This window comes from Pristis pectinata, chromosome 12 (assembly GCF_009764475.1).
Source record: "Pristis pectinata isolate sPriPec2 chromosome 12, sPriPec2.1.pri, whole genome shotgun sequence".
Lineage (NCBI taxonomy): Eukaryota > Metazoa > Chordata > Chondrichthyes > Rhinopristiformes > Pristidae > Pristis > Pristis pectinata.
The window spans coordinates 37,949,064-37,971,083 of record NC_067416.1 but is presented as its reverse complement, the minus strand read 5'-3'; the positions used below and the strand labels follow the sequence as shown (position 1 = coordinate 37,971,083).

The 22,020-nt window shown below is 41.2% G+C and overlaps 1 protein-coding gene across 1 annotated transcript in view; it reads left to right on the top strand.

The window, feature by feature from the left end:
• The window catches only part of ccdc6b (coiled-coil domain containing 6b), a 67,290-nt gene that overhangs the window by 27,593 nt on the left and 17,677 nt on the right, over positions 1-22,020 (top strand). The window contains exons 2-5 of the mRNA XM_052027476.1: positions 10,040-10,189; positions 11,372-11,500; positions 16,138-16,241; positions 17,004-17,164. Of these exons, the coding sequence (XP_051883436.1) occupies positions 10,040-10,189; positions 11,372-11,500; positions 16,138-16,241; positions 17,004-17,164 (544 nt within the window). The remainder of the gene's footprint in view (positions 1-10,039; positions 10,190-11,371; positions 11,501-16,137; positions 16,242-17,003; positions 17,165-22,020) is intronic.

The window sequence follows — 22,020 nt, the reverse complement described above, 5'->3', positions numbered from 1 at the left end:
TGTGAGTGCCCTAAACTCCATCCCATAAGCTGCCTATTTGGGTCAGTCTTGCTATCACCCCTGACCAATAAGAAATTGAAAAGGCCATGCATATCCTAGCTCAAAAATAATAAGGTCTTGGGAGCAGACAACATCCCTGTTGGAATCTTAAAATTTGGTAGTAAAGAGCTTAAGCCACAAGTCCATATCTTGGAAGAGGAGGTCGTAGCAGGGGACCTCAGACACGATAATCGTGAGCAAGTCCGCTTGTAACTACAGTGGTCTCTTTGTTGACTTTGACCTGTGGTTTGCTATGCAGAAAGTCATCAAGGTTGTCATGCCAGCTTGAGATCGTGCTCCTTGCTGAGGGTCAAATAAGGCCACTTTTGAAATTGTTGTTGTTTTTCCTATTTCAAGTACTCAGTGCAACTTTAACAAAATCTTGGATACTATAAGAGTAAGTCCTGTTTATCATGTGACAGTTGAATAAGAGAATGCATCTTAAATACCTTAACTATGTCAAGTGTACATCGGTTGCTGCATTTTGATTGTATCTTGACCTGTAATCGTGGTCCAACTAAAGTTGTACATCTGTATTTTTCCTCATTATTGGAATATATTGTAAGCTGTCTTGCCATGTCACTGGTTCCCATAGCTGAGATAAAATTCTTGAGCATGGATGTGAAAAGTGCAGCCTTTCACTTGAGTCTTCTCTGTCGGTACAGTGTGTGCAGTGCCATTTCTTTACTTGGAACATTAGTTTCCAAATATTGTGTTTTCCCTCCCAGTTGTTTTATTTGAAAACTATAGTTCATTTGAAAGATGGCAGCCAACCTAACCGTGTCTTTGCAAAGGTTGACTGCATCAACCCTGTCTTTGCAACAAAAATTAGAATCTAATGTTTTTACTTTTGCAGTACAGGTTTTTGTGCTTTTGGGTATGTAGCTACTCACTTTTCCAGAGGCTATGTAATAGAAAATAGACTAAATTGCCTCTCAGCTGTAATCAAAGAACCCTCAAAATTGAAAGAAAACTAATAAAACATTGTCCTTGCTACAGGAATTTGGTTTTATTGCAAGCGCAAAAGCTTCCGTGGGAGTTTGAGCAAGTTTTTTTTTGAAAAGTTTAGCTATTTTCCCTATGAAACAGACTTTTTAAATTCCTTTCATGATGAGGTCAGCAGAATGGTGCAGCTACTGCCTCATGGCTCCAGCGATTTTTGGGTTCAGTCCTGACCTGCAATGCTGCTTCTGCAGAAATGCACCTTTTTCCCCTGAGGCTGCATGGGTTTCCTTCAGATGTTCCAGTTTTTTTTCCTGTGCTGCAAAGAGTGTAGGTTTGTAATTTAATTGGCCACTGTAGATTTCCCTAGAGTGCGGGTGAATGGTAGAATCTCAGTTGGTGAGATGTTCAGCCTGGACTCTAGGCCAAGGGGCCTGTTTCCATGCAATCTGACTGTGACTCTCTGACTCCACGATTAACTGAATTTTTAAGAGGTCATTTTCTAATCTGAGCCACTCTTTCTGAGTTCATACAGTTATAGGGGAGGTTCTAGTTTATTTTCCATCACTCTTCCTTCTCAGGTTTTTCCTTTTCAGGTTTGTATGTCTTGAATTGTAGAAACAGTTTTACAATTTTATCCACTGGTTTTTTGGATGTCTCTAAGACCAGGAGGAATGGATACACTCTTGTAAAATCAGTATATTTGAGGCTCAGTTGTCTTTGGACAACAAGGACGTTAGCTCATTCATGATGACTCCCACTCTCTGGATATTAGATTCGCACTGGTTGTTTCTCAATGTTCGAAAGGCTTGCATGGGTTGTGTATTTTGGAAGTGTAAAAAGAACATGCATGTCAGCATAAAATGATGCATCTAAATTTGTTAACTGCTCAACTTCAGTGAGTGGAATTAATATCATGAATATTAGATTGAGCAGATCAGTTTCACTGCATATTTCATGTAGTGTATTCCCATATCCCTTTGTTCCTTTGACCCATTTACATTTCTCATCCAAGGAATAAGTACAATTTCTCCTGCTGAGTAGCCACTTCACATATGTTATATTAGATTTGATTTGCTCTTTATTCGTCCTCTTTACAACCTCATTTGTCTACCTGTATTTCATTACTGTCCTCGTTTGCTGTAAGCCCCAATTTGGTATCAAATGCAAATTTTAGTTCTCTTTTTCCCTACTTGTGTTCAATTGGCATATAGGGTGAGCAGTGGTGATCCTGCCATAGAATCATTCTGGAATCATTTTCAACTGTAGGTCTGAGAAAGTTCCCTTAGCTCTTGCCCTCTATTTTCTGTTTTATTGTCCTATTTTAATCCATTTGCTGCTTGCCTCCCATCACTGGTCTTTGACGTGAATCTTTGTGCCCTTTTTGTCTTAGCTGCAATCCTGAAACTGTTTCCATTGCCCTCCAATTTCTTCTCAGATCTCGCAAAACTAGATTAAATGCATGGTTTAATCGTGGCCAAAGACTTCCAAAACAAAAAGCCACCCATTTTTATATTCTTACCCAGCCTCACTAATGTGTGTGTTGGTTTTGGGGGGGGGGGGGTGGTGGGGTTTGCGGGGAGATGGGAGAGAATGTCGGATTTCTGACTGTAGGTTTTTGAAATGGTCCAACCCACTGCAGCCTCCTTCAAACCTACCTTACCTCTGAACTCTGCTTCTGACTCCTGTTCATCTACGTTTAAAGTTCCTTTGCCCCTCTGGCTCACTTTTCGCTGCAACTTGTTCATATTAAATTTCCTAAAGCCCCATCTGTGCTTCTCAAGTCTTTCTCTTGGGTTATATAATCTAAAAAGAACTCTCAATGCTATATGTGTCTTCACACCTGTTTGAACTTCAGGATATTTTTCTAAATGAAGTATACACATGAATTTTGTACATTAAAAGATCAGAAATTATATTCTGGGTTTGTAATACAAAATGGCAGAGGTTAAAAGAGAGCATTAATGATAAATTAAGATGAGCTGGTATTTAATTTGCCCTTTCCCCGGAGGTGTTAGTTTTGTATTTTGCCGTGATTCCACAAGTGTCATGTTCCTGCTTGCTTCATTATTGTGTACTGTTTGACTATGCAAACCATTCATCAAGCCAGTAACACCTAACTGATGAAGAAGAACAAGTACCATGGCTGGTTTTCCTTCAATCTGCTTCATCCTAGTTAATGAAGTGAACCCACTATCAGCCGGGTTAAAACCTGAAGCTCAACATGAATAATGGATTGAATCTGTAACTAACCATCTGACCTTATCATGGGTGGGGAGGGTTTGTGGTGGGAAGGAGGGGGTAAATTGAGGGGAAAAAAATTAAACCAAATAAAAGAAAGTAAATACAAGTTTTAAAAAGTTTCCTTGCAAAGAAAAGCATTTTGAAATTTCAGCCTTGACAAATTATATTTTCTAAAAGTCTGCATGGAAGATTTTTATCTATTTAGCTTTTAAGGATTTTTTAAAAAACTTTATTGAATGAAGTTATAATCCGTCAACAAAAGACTTGGCTTCTAAAAAGGAGAAAGCTACCTGGGATTTTGTTTTGAATTAATAACTGGCGTGTCATATGAACTAATTGCTAAAGTGTTTCCTTTGAATTAATTTGTTTTTCTTAGACCAGAGAAAGCAATTGAGACCATTTCAAACTTGTCAGGACCTTTAACGCAAGAAGTTCATATTTATTTCAGGAGGACTTAGCTTCCATGTCAAGAAATAATATTTACATTTTGATTTCACCTAAGTCAATAGGAGAGGCTAAGATATGAGTGCTTATGCCTCTAAGGTTAAGCTTAGTGATGGTCTCAGGATTTGTGAAATAAATTTAGCCTGTAAAGGAAAAAACAGCTGTGGTTGCCTTTGCTCTTAATACAAGATAAAAGTAGTAAATCCACTTGGGAGAAGGATTCTGTTTTGCAAAATAAACCAGCTTAATGCCCCCTGTAAATGTCAGTAACTTTGGGGCTTAGGTATGGCATCCTTGAATATCCAAGAGTTAAACTTGCCAACAGACGCTAGTGGCAGAGCAGAAACATCCTGGTACTCCTGAGCACTCACATTGTCGGATCTGCTTGTGGTTCCTGTGCCAGATTAGACCTGGCTTGGGATTTGTTTATTATGATGGTGGCTTTGCAGTTGTGAGGAAGAAAGGAATAAGGTAAATTGGTCCTTTTAATTATTTGTGTTTATAATATTTGAGTGTTTTGCAGTGTTTCAAGTTATTTAAATTTTAATGTTAAAACTTAGTACTTTTCAAATATTTATGGATGTGACAGACAGATGCATTTTGTTTTAAAAAGTAGCTTTGGTTAGCCTCTTGCGACCTGGGGGAGTGGGGGGCAAGGCCTCTAGGATTCCCCAATGTCATCAAACATGAATGTTTGCAAAGGTACTCCCTTTATAGAGAGACACAATTAATAACCTCAATCATAAAAAGAAAATATACATAATTTTGCAGTATCTAATTTTATCTCTCCCAACAGATGGTCATGGTGGGCTTTCAGTATATCGATCAGTATTGCGTGCTCCTTTTCCTAGGTCTTCCAGGAGCAGGTAAAGCTATAGGAGAAGCAAGTGCCCTAAGCAAACCACTGTCCTTCCTCAGTCAGTATCTGTGCTTGGTCACACCCAGTGGCAAGCCCACAAAATGTTTATTTGTCAAGATGAAGAAGTAAAGGTTGTTGTGGAAAAGCCCGTACAGAAAATCTCTCCAAGCAATGAAATGGCACAAAACAAATGTCTGAGAGCTTGAGTTGTGCAGCGCTGTTTATTGGGAAAGGTTTCAGGGTTTTGTTCTGGTGAGAAATTCTGTCCAGGTGAGTGTGCTTTACAATGACAATGGTGTTAAGTTTCCAGCTGGTTATTTTAACAGCTGGTTGTACTTGGTCATCCACTTCCCAGCAATTTCATCCAAATTCTGGATGAGTTGATGGTTCCTGGTGATCTAGTTTAGCCCAGATTTTCACCACAGTGCCCTGGCTCTTGACTCTGCATTGTTGGCATAAATGCTACTTGTAAATTACAATGAAGGTCTAGATTTCTTGGTTATTGACAGATTTTTGGAGAGTTATTGGGGAAACACTAATGTGACTTCATTGGAAACTTGTGTAATTACTGCCTTGTGATTACACTTAAGCATCTTAAATAAGATTTGTAGTGATTGTCATAATTTGAGTTCATTTAAACTCCATTAATTTCTACAAATGTTTATGCAGCTTGATACCACAAGAATGAATAGTCTGAGCTAAGGTGTGGCAAGTTTGTTTTTCCAAGCTTAGTGTATTCTGCAGGATATGGATGTTTTTTTGCACAGGAAATGAAATATTTCTACCAGTTAGATAAATTGTTCATAGTGGTGCGTGGTATGACTTGTCACAAATAGCCTGAAACTGCACATGAAAGCATGTATAATAGATATCAAAAATGGGTGTTTTTGAAATGCGTTGAAGTTGTGTTGTAAGATTCTTAAATGATTTTGACTGTCTGCAGTACCTGTTGTGCTTGGAGTTGATGCTGTGGTAAGAAGTTACAGAATGAAACTAATTTACAGATTAGTAACTACAGTAATCCAGGACTTTGTCAATTTGGAACTTGATCTTCACTGAAAAGTTCAAGCCAGCAGCAATTTTTATGTTAACCAGATGGGGCTTAAAGATATTTTTACTTTATATTTAGTTTGAGGTTCATGCCCCATTCAGATACTTCTCCCCCTTGCAGGGCATGCTTCCTTCACTCCCAAAGACCTGATGTTTTGTTGCTAACAGTGTAATGACGATGCAGTGATCAGATATTTGTAGTGGAATGGCAGGGTTTTTGAACTGTATACAATGATGAGCTTGTCATGTTTTGTATTTTATGGGTCAGGCTGTAAAGTAAATTGAAATGTATTAGGAAATGGAGTTTATATTCTGAATGCAAGTTAGAGTGCTGTAAATACAGCATTTTAAAATTACCTGATTTTTTTGGGGCAGACTTCAATGAAAAGAGGTTTCAGATTTAAAGATTTTATTGCCTTAAATGTTTGTACTGAAAGTACATGTTGCGAACTAGTAATGTGCTGGTGCAGTCAATATTGCTACAGTAATGGGCTAGAAAATTGTTTTAAAACTTGCTATCATAAAGAAGTGATGGAGTTTCTTTCTGTCCTTCAAATTGTAGCAATTATAGTTCACTGAACCAAGAATATGCTGACCCACCAGTTATTTGAGTCTTTTATCATGCATCCAGTAATAAGATTGGATTTCCCTTGGAATGTGAACACAGTTAATTTTTTTTGAAATGCTGCGCTCATTTCAGTGAATCTTACAATGTAGTTAGGTAATTGAAGTTTATTATTTTTTAAGCTGATGAGGTTCATAGCTTGATGGAGCTCTCTGAAATAAGGAAAAGTATTTAGTCATAGTTATACATCATGGAAACAGGCCCTTCGGCCCAACTCGTACATGCCAACAAGGTTGTCTTCCTGAGCTAGTCCCATTTGCCAGCATTTGGTCCATATCCGTCTAAAACTTTCCCATCCATAAACCTGTCCAAATGTCTTTTAAGTGTTGTATTTGTACCCTCCTCTCCTACTTCCTCTGGCAACTTATTCCATATACCCACCACCCTCTTTGTGTGGTGGGGGGGGACTTGTCCCTCAGATCCCCTTTCTTGCCCCTCTTTCCCCTCTCATCTTAAACCTTTGCCCTCTAATTTTAGATTCCCCTACCCTGATGACAAGACTGTGACCTTTTCTATGCCACTCATGATTTTCTAAACCTTCTAAGGTCATCCGTCAGCTTCCTTTGCTGCAGCCTATCCTTTCTCAACAACTTAAATCCTCCAGTCCCAGCAACATCCTTGTAAATCTTTCTTGCACCCTGTCTAGCTTAATCACATCCTTCCTACAGCATGAAGACCAGAACTGAACAGCATACTCCAGATGTAGTCTCATCAACATCCTGTACATCTGTAACATGACAACCCAACTCCTTTATTCAGTACCCCATCATTTTATTCAGACAAATGTGCCAAATATGCTTCTGTCATCTTGTCTATCTGTGTCGCCACTTTCAGGGAACTATGTACTTGTAACCCTAGGTCTCACTGGTATACAACACTACCCAGGGCCCTGTCATTCACTGTATGTCTTGCCCTGGTTTAACTTCCCAAAATGCATCACTTCACACTTGTCTGAGTTAAATTCCATTGCCCACTTTCCCACATGATTGAGATCCTGTTGTAAGCTGATTCACTGTCCACCACACGACTGATTTTGGTGTCATGACAAACTTGCAAATCATGCCACCTACATTCTTATTTCAAATTAATATACATGACAAACAGAGGGACCCAGCACTGATCCCTGCGGCACACCACTAGTCACAGGCCTACAGTCTGGAAAATAACCCTTCACTCTGATAACTCCTTCCACCAATCCAATTTTGGATCCAGTTGGCTGGCTCACCCTGGATCCCATGTGATCTCACCTTCCAGACCAGTCTACCGTGCAGGACTTTGTCAAAAGACTTGCTAACGTTTGCATTTGGAATATTATTTGAATAAATTATATCTTAATTCTCCTTTTGATACTGAGCCTGGTGACCTGACCCAAGCCCATAAAATCTGATTATTTGTTTCAAGTTCAGGTTGGATAGGTGGCCCTGTGTGTACTTTGTCCAGGTCAGGATGGTTTGCTAATTATTGCCATATGCATTCTGTGCTGCCTTCCTTCTTGGGAAATGCCTTTTGGTTAAGTATTGAAAGAGTTGTAAGTGGTCAGATCAGATTGATCAAGCTTCCATATTATTCCCAAACAGACATCAAATTCCACCACTTGATGCACTGTATTGTATTTGTTGTTTTGCTGCTTTTAATCTTTTGAAATGGAGAAAATACGATCAGATTTGGAGATGGGAGAAGAGGATGAGGAAAGGAAGATCGAAACTAAAATTTTAAAATTGAGCTGGGAAAACTGAGGTGGCAAAAAAAGAGCTCAATTTTGCCTCCCCTTCCTTCCTTCCGCCTCCCCCCCCCCCCCCCCCCCACCACCACCACCACCACCAAAAAAGCATTTTGGGTGGAAAAATCATATAGTATGGAAATCTAGAGCCAATTTTGGGTAGGGTAGTGCATTGCTCAACAATGAGAAACAGTAGGTAAATCTGTTCAGGTGATATTGCTTGATGGATAAAAGTTGGCCAGGCAACCAGGTGAGGTCCCATTGCCCTACTTGAATAACATGTTGCCATTTTACTTTGCTTGAATAGGTAGACAAGGCCTCAATGTCATACGTCCAAAAGTTGGCACCTAAAAATTGCCATTGAAGTAGGTTTTAGATTTTACAAATTTATTTTACAAGGTTTTGCAAGCTGTATAGATTTACAATTGTACATTTGGTAAATTGTGTAACATGCAATTCTCCAAACTTATTTGACTTAAAGATAAGAATTTGATTCATCACATGTAACAAATTTATGTGTGCACATTGGTGGTTGATGTCAGTTCAGGCTCACAAGTCTGTGTATAAATCATGAATAAACAAGTGGAACGTTGTTTTGAGAATCATAGTACGAAGCTACTTTGGCAGCATCTATTTATATACTGTAGCATCGGTGTTGCCACATCTGGAGTACTGCTTACAGTTTTGGTTTCCTCGTTTAAGGAGCAATTTCACTTGCATTGAAGCAGTAGAGAGAAAGTTCGTGGGGTGAAGAGGGTTGTCTTGTGATTGAGCAGCTTGGGCTATACAAGAATGAGATTTTGTTTTGAAAGTTGTAAGATCCTTTGGGGACTTGATGTGATGGATGCTGACAGGATGTTTCCCATCATGGGGACGTTTAGAACTAGGGGCGTTGCTTCAGAATAAGGGGTTTCCCACAGAGCTGTGGAGCCTGAGTTGTTGAATAGATTCAAGGTGGCAGTAGTTGCAGATTTGAGAATTAAGGCAAATCAGATTAGACTTGATCCTTTTGAATGGGAGACTAGGCCTAAGAAGTCATGATATATTCTGTCCATCTCGTGTTCTTGTTTTCGTATGTATTAGAAGTGTCTCAAAATACTGTTCAATTTGGCCTGGAAATATTTTGATATTATAGTGTTGATGGGAATTGTCATGTAAGGCACGTTGTATTGTCATAATAGAGAAATATGAGAACTGGATTTACTTTCCAATAAATGGGAATAAAATTAAATGCCTTGCGGGTTCTTCTGCAACCAGTTCAGTCTGTGTTCTTAGACTGAGAAGCATGGGCAGTAAGAAAATAGTGACACAAGATAATGCAGATCAATCATCTCAGGTTGAGACCCTGTATCAGTCTCTTTCCCGATGAGTTCCTCCAGCAGTTTTTCCCATGAGTAAGGAAATACTGTCTGTGGGAATACATTAAACATGAAAGTCACCCTTGTTCTTAAAATTGTCCTGCTGATTTTCTTTAACTATTTTGGAAAAGTTTTGGGGAGACAAGACTGCATATACTGGGATCTGGAGAAAAAAAAACAATTTGGGGGAGTTGTCGTTAGTAAATTTGATCAATTTAATCTAGTAGATTATTAGACTTCAGTTTTGGTATCTGATTAAGAAATTACTTGGATCCCCTTCCAGAGGCGAGAGCACCTGATCAGGCAGAAAGCTGGAGTGCAATACAATCAGAAATCTTATCTTTTGGATGAGAGATTCCCTAACACTAACTGACAAAGAGTTCCCCTTGTGTAGTGGGCAATATTTAAACCTCTCCAAATTGCAAAACAAAAGCAAGTACAGTTTTCCAACATAATAAGTGACCATACTTGTCTGTGAGAAGCTCTGAGTTCACAAATTCCCTGACCCAGCTCCACAAACCCAACATGGAAGATCCAGAAAACCCTGTGCAATGCAAATGGGTACACCTGACACAATGGGTCTCCTTTGTTTCCAAGCAAATAGAGATTCTTTTCTGGAAAGTAGTGTCAGGAAAATCAGCTCAGTGTCTAATCAAAATACATCAATAACTTGTTATGATTGAATGCCAAAACCTTTTGAACCACGATACCAAATCTCCCACTTCAAATCATTATTGTACTTTCCTTTCGTTCTTCAGCAAGCAAGGGCTGAACAGGAGGAAGAATTTATCAGTAACACCTTGTTTAAGAAGATCCAAGCTTTACAAAAAGAAAAAGAAACACTGGCTGTAAATTATGAGAAAGAAGAAGAATTTCTAACAAATGAACTCTCCCGCAAGCTGATGCAGGTAGGCTTCTCAAGTGTTTAATGTGCTCTGCTTTGTGGCAAATGATCACTAAATTTTCAATTACCTCCAGAAAGTGTCATTTTGAGAGAAGGTTATGTGAATAACATGCATATCAAGATGGAGGTAATTGGAACCTTGCTTTTATACTTGATGTGCATTTCAAACTTGCATGAATATCATTTTTTTCCCCTTTTCTCAAGTTCTGTATACATGTGACAATTTGGGCACAATTCATCAGGATTCTTAATTAAATGCTCTCAGAGATTGCTCATCTTCCTGGAATTATCCATGCTCTTTGAGAGAATGTTGTTGTAACTAATGTTGAACATTACATTATTAAGTGGAACAAGTACCAGATTTTATTTTAAACATTCTCTTTATTTCCCCTCTCAAATTAATTTGACCTGTTTGAAATTACCCAAGAACGTGTTCAGTACTGCTTTGCTGCAGAGTTATGTGATTATTGATGGGACATATTACACGGTTCTATGTGATCTGCAAAACTTCAGTTTATGCTGAATTAATCAAGTGTTCAGAATGGTGATTTTTTTTCATTTCGGTATTTTAATTATTGCTAAGTTTCAAATGATGTGGCTCCTCTTTCCTTCCAATGAATGTACAGTCTTGCTATTAAAATGCATTGAAATCTAATAGAAACTTTACTGCCTTCTATTAAAGTTGAGTTTCAGAGAAATGAAAGCAACTGAACAAGACAGTTTGACATTCCTTAGCTGCACAAGACAAAGTGAACGTTGGTGGGTTCGCTTTTGATTAGCAGCCTTGCATCAACCTGAGTTTGGATATTACCAAAAGTGACCTTCAGATGCACTTGAAATCTTGTGGGTTTTTTGTTGGTGAACATGTTCACCAGCAGAGTATTGAAAAGTAATAAGAGAACTTACTAAATTTGTAACTAGTTTTAGTACTTTGCTCATTAGGGATGCATGACAGGAATGTCCAAAGCAATTAAATTCGGACCTTGTCAGCAAAATTTGCACCTTTTTTATGAACAGTGAAATTTCAGCCTCCTGATTCTTTTTCCTTGGTGGATAGAAGACTGTGTCCACTTGACTTTCTGTTGTATGTTGGGCAGGCAAAACATCTGGTGGCTGTTCAGATTAGTCAAATTGCCTCGATACATTCCATCATTGTTCCCTTCTTGCTATTGTTTTTCTCTTTCAGTTGCAGCATGAAAAAGCCGAACTGGAACAGACACTGGAGCAGGAACAGGAGTTTCAAGTAAATAAACTGATGAAAAAGATTAAGAAATTGGAGAATGATACTCTTTCCAAACAATTTACACTTGAACAGGTAAGCATATTTTAAACCATTAGAACATATTTTAAGTTTAAACTTGATTCTACATAATTTTCTGTTCTTGGAACTTATCTTTAAACCAAGGAGCTATAATTTTGGTTTATTGTATTATTATAATTGTGTGGAATTTTATTGATGGTATAACCATGTAGCTGTTTTGGGAGGGGGCTGTGGACCTTAACGTGTACTCTGCCCTAAAAATCAAACTAAACCATTTTTCTTTGCATCTGTTCTCCCAGGGATTTGGCCGAAAAAAAACCTTTTGGATACCCAAGCTGTCTACCTTCAATCCCCATCTGCATTTGCACTCACTCTTGAGTAATTCCTCGGGAATCGACTAGAGGTTCTCAATGCCAATCCAAATGCTCCTGTTTTAAGTGGTCTTGGGCCAGAGATTCCTGCAAATTTTTTTGCACATTTTCAGGGAAACTTTAAGAACATCCTCCAATCATTTCCTCTGTCCACCTGCTAACTTTCTATGTTGGAGCTCGGAATAGATGTTTGGGGAGTCTGATCATGTGAATGGTGTGTCCTGCCCATTGGATCTGGCAGTGTAAGAGGTGCATCAATGCTGGGGACATTGGCCTGGGAGAAGACTCTTTTGGTTTGCTTATGCTGACTGTAGATTTGGAGGATTTTGAAAATATAGCATTGCTGATGTTTCTGCAGTGCATTGAAGTGCCTCTTGTAGGCAGTCCATGATTCAATGATGTACGGAAGAGCAAGGGTTACTGCTACCCTGTAGACCGTAGGCTTTGCACCAAGCTTGAGGTCTTGGTCTACAAACAATTTTTATTTCTTCAAATGATGAAAGGCTGTACTTGCCCATTGAAGGTAATAGTGAATTTCATCATCAATGTCTATCTTTGCTCAGAGAATAAATCTTGTGATATGAAGAGTAATTCACATTTTCTAGGCTCTCACCATGTATTTTTCTGTTGGAGGGTAGTGTTGTACAGCCGAGGCAGGTTAGTAGCGGGTGTTTAAGTACAAGGCATGTTCTCGTGTATCCTTCAGAGAATAACTTGACACTAGCTTGTAGCTCTGCCTGCAAATATGCACATGCACAGGGTTCATTTACATACCAAAGTCAGGGTGACATTGTGGAGTGAAAGTGACATAGGCTGAACAGTTCCCCATTTGTCCAGTAGATTTGCTCTACTCTAGCAGAAGGGTTGTTGTAGTTGAAGTGCAGCATTGCACGAAAAAAGTGATTAAAAAATATTGGGGTGGTGATCCAGTTATGCTTGATTCCAGTCTGCATTGATATTGGATTTGTTGTAGGCCTTTGGTTCAGATTGCATCTTTAATGTCAATGTGTTTGAAGTAATATAGACACTAATTTCTATGGCCAGAGAAATTTGAGAAGGTTGCTCTGCAGTCTCAATTGATGGAGTCAAAGGCTTTTGAGAGGTCCAACTCTGGGGAGTACTTGATGCTAATCCCTCCAGTTCTTGGAATTGAAGAGCAGTGAGGATCATGTCCATTATACCTCTACTTGAACTGTACCCATACTTTGAGTTGGGGGGCAGTTCTTTGCCTACTGGATAACAATGGTTGAAGAGGACACTGATATTTTTTTCCCCTGTGGCAGATGGAATGGAGACCTATTCTGTAGTTAGTACAATTAGGGGTGTGTGTTCTTTCTTGGGGAGGTTGTAATTATGGGTCTTGGGTTCCTGGGCATATCCTCCTCTGTGGATTTGTGATCTTGGTGAGAAAGCAATTCAATGGGTAAATTTGTGACCAAAGTTTCTCTTGGCCACGTTTTAGGATTCGAGCTGACCTGCTATCTGTTTCTGAAGCATCGTTATCTTTCAATTGGCATATGTCCTTTCTGACGACTTGTTGGTTAAGGGTGCTGGTGAGGTTGGACTGAATAGTTTGAAATCTAAGACATTTGTTCAACAATAGTAAAGGTTGAGTTATTTAAGCAATACTTCTGGGGGGACACCATATGACTTTGTCCTTGAAAAGTTCATTTCCGTTCTTGTCTCCCAGTGATGGTCTCTCAAGCATTTGGACTGTTGATCGTCACATACTAGTTATGACTATCAGTGAATTGTTGTGATCTTTTCACCCACCATCTGCTTTTTAGGTCATGGGCTCTCCATTGGACCTGTGCCTTCAGGTGTCTGTAGTGCTCCGAGAGACATGGTAGAGTTGCTAATTACGTACACCTTGAGTTTGCAGTGAGTTAGCTCCTGCATCTGTGGGTTTTTCCTGTCAAGTCTGTCTTGCAGTTTTCTGGCAGAAAAAACAAGAGTTTCTTCAGAGGTGTTAAATTATGTTGGACTTCAGAGCAGTCCAGATACTGTAGACACTCTGGGTTTGTCAGCTTGTCTGTGAGGCATTGTCTGAGAAAAGCTATCTTTTTGAGGTCCTTGAGACCTTCACCGGTAATTTTCGCACAGAAAATTTCTCATGCTATTGTTTTGGAACCAGGAAGATGAAGGTAACAGAGCTAAGTAGGGGTGGTCAGTCCAATGTAATCACCTGTCATGGTGCAATTGATCAAGACTGTCTGTAGTTTCACTCGATCATATCATCTAACATGCTGGTGCCTGGACTTGGGCTGTTGCCACGAGGCCTTGTTTTTGCTTCCTGGTGAAGCAGTTCTGGTAATACAAGACCATGCTCCAACCCTTTTGACAGGAAGAGTTGGGTTTCCTTACTCTTACTTGTCAATCATGACTATGAGGTCATTTGGGCAGATCAGTTTGTCTCCCTCTGGGATGTGGGCCAGCAATTTCTTTCCCCCGAAGGTTGTAGTGGAAGACCTTGGCCACATCCATTGTTTCCAGGTTTGGGCAATTTAGGCTGATGACTGTTGTGTGCAGAAGATGTCTGAGAACTAATGGGAGATCAGATGCCATGATTATGGTAAGCTTGACTGGAAGTGGCAAGGGTTGTCAATAAACACCTTCAATCTTGGAGTTGTGAATTCATGTATGTATTGCATAGAACATAGAACAATTACAGCACAATTCAGGCCCTTCGGCCCACAAAGCTGTGCCGAACATGTCCCTACCCTAGAAATTACTAGGCTTACCCATAGCCCTCTATTTTACTCAGCTCCATGTACCTATCCAACAGTCTCTTGAAAGACCCTATCGTATCTGCCTCCACCACAGTTTCCGGCAGCCCATTCCACGCACTCACCACTCTGAGTTAAAAAAAAACTTACCCCTGACATCTCCTCTATATCTACTCCCCAGCACCTTAAACCTATGTCCTCTTGTGGGCACCAATTCAGCCCTGGGGAAAAGCCTTTGACTATCCACCCTATCAATACCTCTCATCTTATACACCTCTATCAGGTCCCCTCTCATCCTCCGTCTCTCCAAGGAGAAAAGGCCGAGTTCCCTCAACCTGCTTTCATAAGGCATGCTCTGCATTCCAGGCAGCATCCTAGTAAATCTCCTCTGCACCCTCTCTATGGCTTCCACATCTTTCCTGTAGTGAGGCGACCAGAACTGAGCACAGTACTCCAAGTGGGGTCTGATCAGGGACCTATATAGCTGCAACAATAACTCTCGGCTCCTAAATTAAATTCCCCAATTGATGAAAGACAATACACCATATGCCGCCTTAACCACAGAGTCAACCTGCGCAGCCGCTTTGAGCGTCCTATGGACTCTGACCCCAAGATCCCTCTGATCCTCCACACTGCCAAGAGTCCTACCGTTAATACTATATTCCGCCAACATATTTGACCTACCAAAATGAACCACTTCACACTTATCTGGGTTGAACTGCATCTGCCACTTCTCAGCCCAACTCTGCATCCTATCTATGTCCCTCTGTAACCTCTGACAGCCCTCCAAACTATCCACAACACCCCCTACCTTTGTGTCATCTGCAAACTTACTAACCCACCCCTCCACTTCCTCATCCAGGTAGTTTATAAAAATCACAAATAGTAAGGGTCCCAGTACAGATCCCTGAGGTACACCACTGGTCACCGACCTCCACTCAGAATACGACCCTTCAACCACTCTTTACCTTCTGTGGGCCAGCCAGTTCTGGATCCACACTGCAATGTCCCCTTGGATCCCATGTCTCCTCACCTTCTCCATAAGCCTCGCATGGGGTACCTTATCAAACGCCTTGCTGAAATCCATATACACTACGTCTACTGCTCTCCCTTCATCGATGTGTTTAGTCACATCCTCAAAAAAATTCAATCAGGCTCGTAAGGCAGGACCTGCCCTTAACAAAGCCGTGCTGACTGTTCCTAATCATGTTATACCTCTCTAAATGTTCATAAATCCTGCCCCTCAGGATCTTTCTCCATAGGATGCACAAGTGAAATGTATTGTGGGGCAGGTGGGAACATCAGCAGCTCCTTATCACTTTTGGTCTGCTGTTTGCTTGTTAAATTTGTACCTTGTTGGGGGGAAGCCCATGTGTAAACAAGAAATGTTCCCTTCTCTCCTCCCCACCCCCTGGGAAATAGAACCAGAATTGTAAATCCTCTCAATCCCTGCAAAGTAGTACCGAGGCCCAAAACAAAACAGTGAGAGGAATGTTCACTGCCTCTGTAATCCAATGATAGAAGGTGCTTGCTTATTCAGCTAATAGATTTGCAGTTCATTTAGAGCAAAATAAGCACTTCATCTCCTTTGCAGCTGCGTCGTGAGAAAATTGACCTTGAAAATACCTTGGAGCAAGAACAAGAAGCTTTAGTAAATAGACTGTGGAAACGCATGGACAAACTGGAAGCTGAGAAGCGGTAAGTTCGTGACTCTCTACTTTGCATAAATATTTCAGCACAAGTCATTAGCAAAAACACAGATTAGGCATAGGATCCTCTATATGGAGAAACAGGGAAAAACGATATTGAATTCACATAATCTGTCAAAATAACTCATCTGTTTGAAGAATGAGGGAAGTTGCTTATATTTTTTCCCCTGTAGAGAGAATTTTGAAAACTATTGCTCCATAGTTTGCAAGGATAAGGAACAAAGGTTGATTATTTACCTCTGCATCGTCTTGAAGTAATATGGACATCTTGTATATAATCCATTCATACATGGAATAGTATTATTTGGGGAATGGGAGTAAAGCTAGTGTATATTAACTGTAATAGTGTATATTACAAGCAATTTGAAGATTTTGCAAACCTAATGACGTAGATTTTCATTACTATTTAGCATTGTTTGACAATAACGTGTATGCCATGTGGTTTCTCCATACTTTTTAGGAACAGCTTAGACCTTTTGCAGGACATGCGGAGGTTGTGTTTCATTTGAGCGTACATCCTACATGATAATATCTTGTCCCCTTGGTGTATCAGTTTTTTTTAAACATAATAAAGGGTATTTCTACTAATTTTAAGCATTTCAAGTCTTTTTGTTGTAACTTCTCTGTGAAAATCAGACTATGGCTTGACTTAGTCTGCTTTTCTGTCCTTTTATTAATTAAGGCTTATTCTGTGCATTCTGTTTTAATCAAAATGTACTTATCTGTGGCTTACTTAAGTCTTTCTTAATAGAATCTTGCAGGAAAAACTAGACCAGCCTGTTTCAGCCCCGCCTTCACCAAGGGACATTTCCATGGAAATAGACTCACCAGAAAACATGATGCGACATATCAGATTTTTGAAGAATGAGGTAGAGAGGCTAAAAAAGCAACTTCGAGCTGCCCAGTTACAGCGTAAGTTCCCTTATAATATCAAGGGGGTATACTGTTTTTAATCCCCTTGTTTTCTATGCACTCAAGTGATTTTAAAATCATTTTGGTTATTGGCTACTTCAGTGTTTCTTTTTAATCGTCGCTTGTTGCTTTAGAAAAACACGTGCATTTGCAGTGTCTGCATGATGTATGGGATTAGGTGTTGTCCTTGCTCTAACTCCTGTAGAGCATTATCTAATCTTTCGTATCTTCCACATCTATAGATTATATTCTCTGAATGAGTACCCAAGGTGGCTTGAACTCTTGTGCATCAAACTGACCCAAGTTTGGCAAGCAAAATACTAGAAGATACTTTGATTGTTGTAGTTTGATTCAGTAAAGGTACATTAAGATGTATGAGATTTCCACCACTGCACAAGGACCAATGCTTTTATGTGGTAAGAAAATGTGTGTTTATGAAGGGCATCAGATACAGTTCACCAGGCTACCCTTTCTTTAGAATTCATGATCCATCTCCTCTGCCCCACCTGGCCTCTAAACTGAAATATTGAAATATTCATTGCTAGTTCCCGGCATGAAATTGACCACATCATTTTTTCTATTGCAGACACTCCAATCTCACTCTCAACATGAGACTGTGCTACCTGTCATCAGAATTCGGGGTCCACCTGGACCCCTTTTGGTTTCTTCCCCTCAGTGTGTATTCATCATGAACTGTCAGCTTGCATTGTCTGTCTCAATTTTTCCAGTGCACTTATTCACTCCAAGTATTCCACTGTTAACTTGTAGAACTCTGCTCGTCAAAAACCAATCCCAACGTTGTATCAAGCCTGCTGACAAGCCAGTGCTGCTTGTTGTTTGGCAAACTGACCGGTATCTTTCAGAAGCTCAAACTAGCTCTTTGACATCTCATACCTCCCTCAGACCACAACCCCAGCAGTGGATATCAAGCTGTTGTCTCCCAGATAGACACTGACTTAATTTCCTTTCACCACCCCTCCATGGTATCTTAGTCCTCCAGCCATACACAGCCCACCTTTACCTCCTTCCCAAGAACCACAAACAGCATTGTTCAGATACGCTCAACATTTGAAATTGTTCTTGTCCCATTGAACTCATTTCTTCCTACCTCAACTTAATTCTTATATTCCTTGTCCAGTCTCCTCCCACTGTATCTGTGACATCTCCAGCCTGTTTCCAGGTCCCATCTGGCTAATTCTCACCATGGACATCCAATTACTCCACACCTCCATCCCAAACTAGGATGACCTGATGAACATTTGTTTCTTCCTTGATCAGGGTCAACTAGTCCCCTCCATCTCCATCCTTTGTCTGTCTTCTCACATTAAAAATGTTCTTAAACTGCACTCACTCCTTCAAAGTCAAGGTTGTAGCTATGGAGACCCAAGAGTCTGAGCTATGCCCATCCGTGGGATTTGCAGAAAGTTTGTTTCAGTCCTGCTCGGGCACTGTTTTCTGGTACATTTGATCACTATAGTGTTGCTTTTTGCTCTTGTGCAGAATTCAAAAGTTTTATCACATTTATTACTCATTTCCACCCTTGCTCTCAATTTCACATAATCCACAACTGACTAACCATTCTTGACTTTTCGATCTCCACCTTGGAATAGGTTAATGACCAATATCCAGTAGAAGTGCTCAGACCTCCATAGTTAACTTAACTGCACCTCATTCCACCCAGTCCATTCCATGCTCCCAGTTTCTCTGGCCACGCCTATTCTGATAATACCTTTCATATCAGTTCTTCAGATCCTTCCCCTCACCAACCTCTAGTACTTTCCTCTGCAACAGGAGGAGGTGCAACATTTCCCACTCCATCTCTCTTGCTACCATGTGCTGACCTAAACAACCCTCCCAAGTGAGGCAAAGTTTCACTTGCACCTCCTCCAACCTCATCTACCTCATTCGATGCTCCTGATGTGGCCTCCTCAACACTGGCAAGACCAAGCACCAGCTGGGTGACCAGTTTATAGAACACCTGTGTTCTCTCTGTTAATGGCCATCCTGAGCTCCCTGTTGCATGCCATTTCAACTCTCCTTCCTGTTCCCATACCGATCTGTCCATCCTCTTCCTTCTCTGCCAGGATGAGGCCCAACGCAAACAAGAAGAACAGCACCTCGTATTATGCCTGGGTAGTCTATAACCCAATGGAATGAACATTGAATTTTCCAATTTTAGATAACCCCTACCTCCTATGTCGCCGTGGCTCTCATCCTTCCTTCTCTAGTCCATTTTTTATCCCTCTCCCCCTCTTGATTCCATCCACCTGCTACGCACACACTTCACCCACTGGATCCCCTCCCCCATTTGGTTTTATTTGCCCTTCATCTCTCCCTTAATAGTTCCCATTATCACCTTCCTTATCAGGTTCTAGCCCTTGTAGTGTTTGTGTCCATGCTTGTCACCCTCCTGCCTGTGTCTCCACCTTCACCCTCTCCTCCTCCCATCTGGCTCCTTTTGCCTCTTTATTTCCCTGTCTGCTTCTACCCTCCTCTGTCTCCCAACTCCATCCTTCCCGAGCCTGGTTCCTTCATCCCCTGGTTCCTTTATCCCTCCTTGATCCACTTGTCACCTCCTGGCCCCTGTCTTACTCCCCTCTTGTATAATAACTATCTTCCCACTCCATTCTTTTCACCCTGTTGTAATTGTCGACAGTTCCTCTTCTCCCATCACCCCGTCCACACACAGATGCTGCTCGACCCATTTGAATTGCTCTAACACTTCTTTTTGCTTGGGTTCGTCAGATGTCTGTTTTTTTCTTAACCAAGGATTCCCCTCCACTGAAGATTATAGGAATCTCAACTCCATCTGTTCCATTTCCCATATTTTTACACTTAACCCCCCTCCACTCAACCAGTACAATAATGGAATTGTCCTCAACCACACCTTGCACCCTCTCACCTCCACGGATGAATCCATAAGTTCTGCCATCTTCAATGTTATGTCACTACAAGACACCATCCCTCCCTTTTTCTCTTTTCATGGGTGCCGACAGAACAATGCAGCTCAATACAGGCCCTTCGGCCCACCATGTTGTGTCGATCTTCAAACCACTCTTAAGACTATCTAACCCCTTCCTCCCATATATCCCTCTATCTTAAATTCCTCCATATCCTTATCTAACAATCTCTTGAATTTGTCCAACGTATCAGCCTCCACCACCACCTCAGGCAGTGCATTCCATGCACCAACCACTCTGGGTGAAAAACCTCCCTCTGACATCTCCCTTGAACTCCCCACCCATTACCTTAAAGCCATGCCCTCTTGTATTGAGCATTGGTGCCCTGGGGAAGAGGTGCTGGTTGTCCACCCTATCTATTCCTCTTTAATATTTTGTACACCTCTATCATGTCTCCCCTCATCCTCCTCCTCTCCAAAGAGTAAAGCCCTAGCTCCCTTAGTCTCTCCTCATAATCCATACTCTCTAAACCAGGCAGCATCCTAGTAAATCTCCTCTGCACCCTTTCCAACACTTCCACATCCTTCCTATAATGAGGTGACCAGAACTGGACACAGTACTCCAACTGTGGTCTAACCAGAGTTTTGTAGAGCTGCATCCTTTCGCGGTTCTTAAACTCGATCCCACGATTTATGAAAGCTATCCACCTGCGAGGCAACGTTCAGTGATCTGTGGATATGAACCCCCAGATCCCTCTGCTCCTCTACACTGCCCAGAATCCTGCCATTTACCTTGTACTCCGCCTTGGAGTTTGTCCTTCCAAAGTGTACCACCTCACACTTCTCCGGATTGAACTCCATCTGCCACGTCTCAGCCCAGCTCTGCATCCTATCAATATCCCTCTGTAAGCTTCAACAGCCCTCCACACTATCCACAACATCACCGACCTTTGTGTCATCTGCAAACTTGCTAATCCACCCTTCTACCCCCTCATCTAAGTCATTAATAAATATCACGAAAAGGAGAGGTCCCAGAACAGATCCCTGTGGGACACCACTAGTCACAGCCCTCCAATCCGAATGCACTCCCTCCACCACAACCCTCTGCTTTCTACAGGCGAGCCAATTCTGAATCCACATGGCCAAGCCTCCCTGGATCCCTTGCCCTCTGACCTTCTGAAGAAGCCTACCATGTGGAACCTTGTCAAACGCCTTACTAAAATCCATGTAGACCACATCTACTGCACTACCCTCATTAATCTTCCTAGTCACCACCTCAAAGAACCCTATCAGGCTAGTGAGGCAAGATCTTCCCTTCACAAAGCCATGCTGGCTGTCCCTAATCAGTCCATGATTCTCTAAATGCTCATAGATCCTATCTCTAAGAATCCTTTCCAACAGCTTGCCCACCACGGACGTAAGGCTCACTGGTCTGTAATTCCCTGGACTATCCCTACTACCTTTTTTGAATAAGGGGACAACATTCGCCACCCACCAATCCTCTGGTACCATTCCCGTGGACAATGAGGACTCAAAGATCCTAGCCAACGGTTCAGCAATCTCCTCCCTCGCTTCACGAAGCAGCCTGGGGAATATTCCGTCAGGCCCTGGGGAGTTATCTGTCCTAATATTTTCCAGCAGCTCCAACACATCCTCTCCTGATATCTACATACTCTAGAACATTACCCTCACCAACGCTGTCCTCAGCGTCATCAAGACCCCTCTCCTTGGTGAATACTGAAGAGAAGTATTCATTGAGAACCTTACCCACGTCCACAACTTCCAGGCACATCTTCCCACATTTGTCTTTAATCGGACCCACCTTTATTCTAGCCATCCTTCTGCTCTTCACGTACGAGTAAAATGCCTTGGGATTCTCCTTAACATTAACCCTACTCGCCAAACCTTTCTCGCTCTCCTCAGCCCCTTCTTAAGTTCCGCCCTTGCTACTCTATAT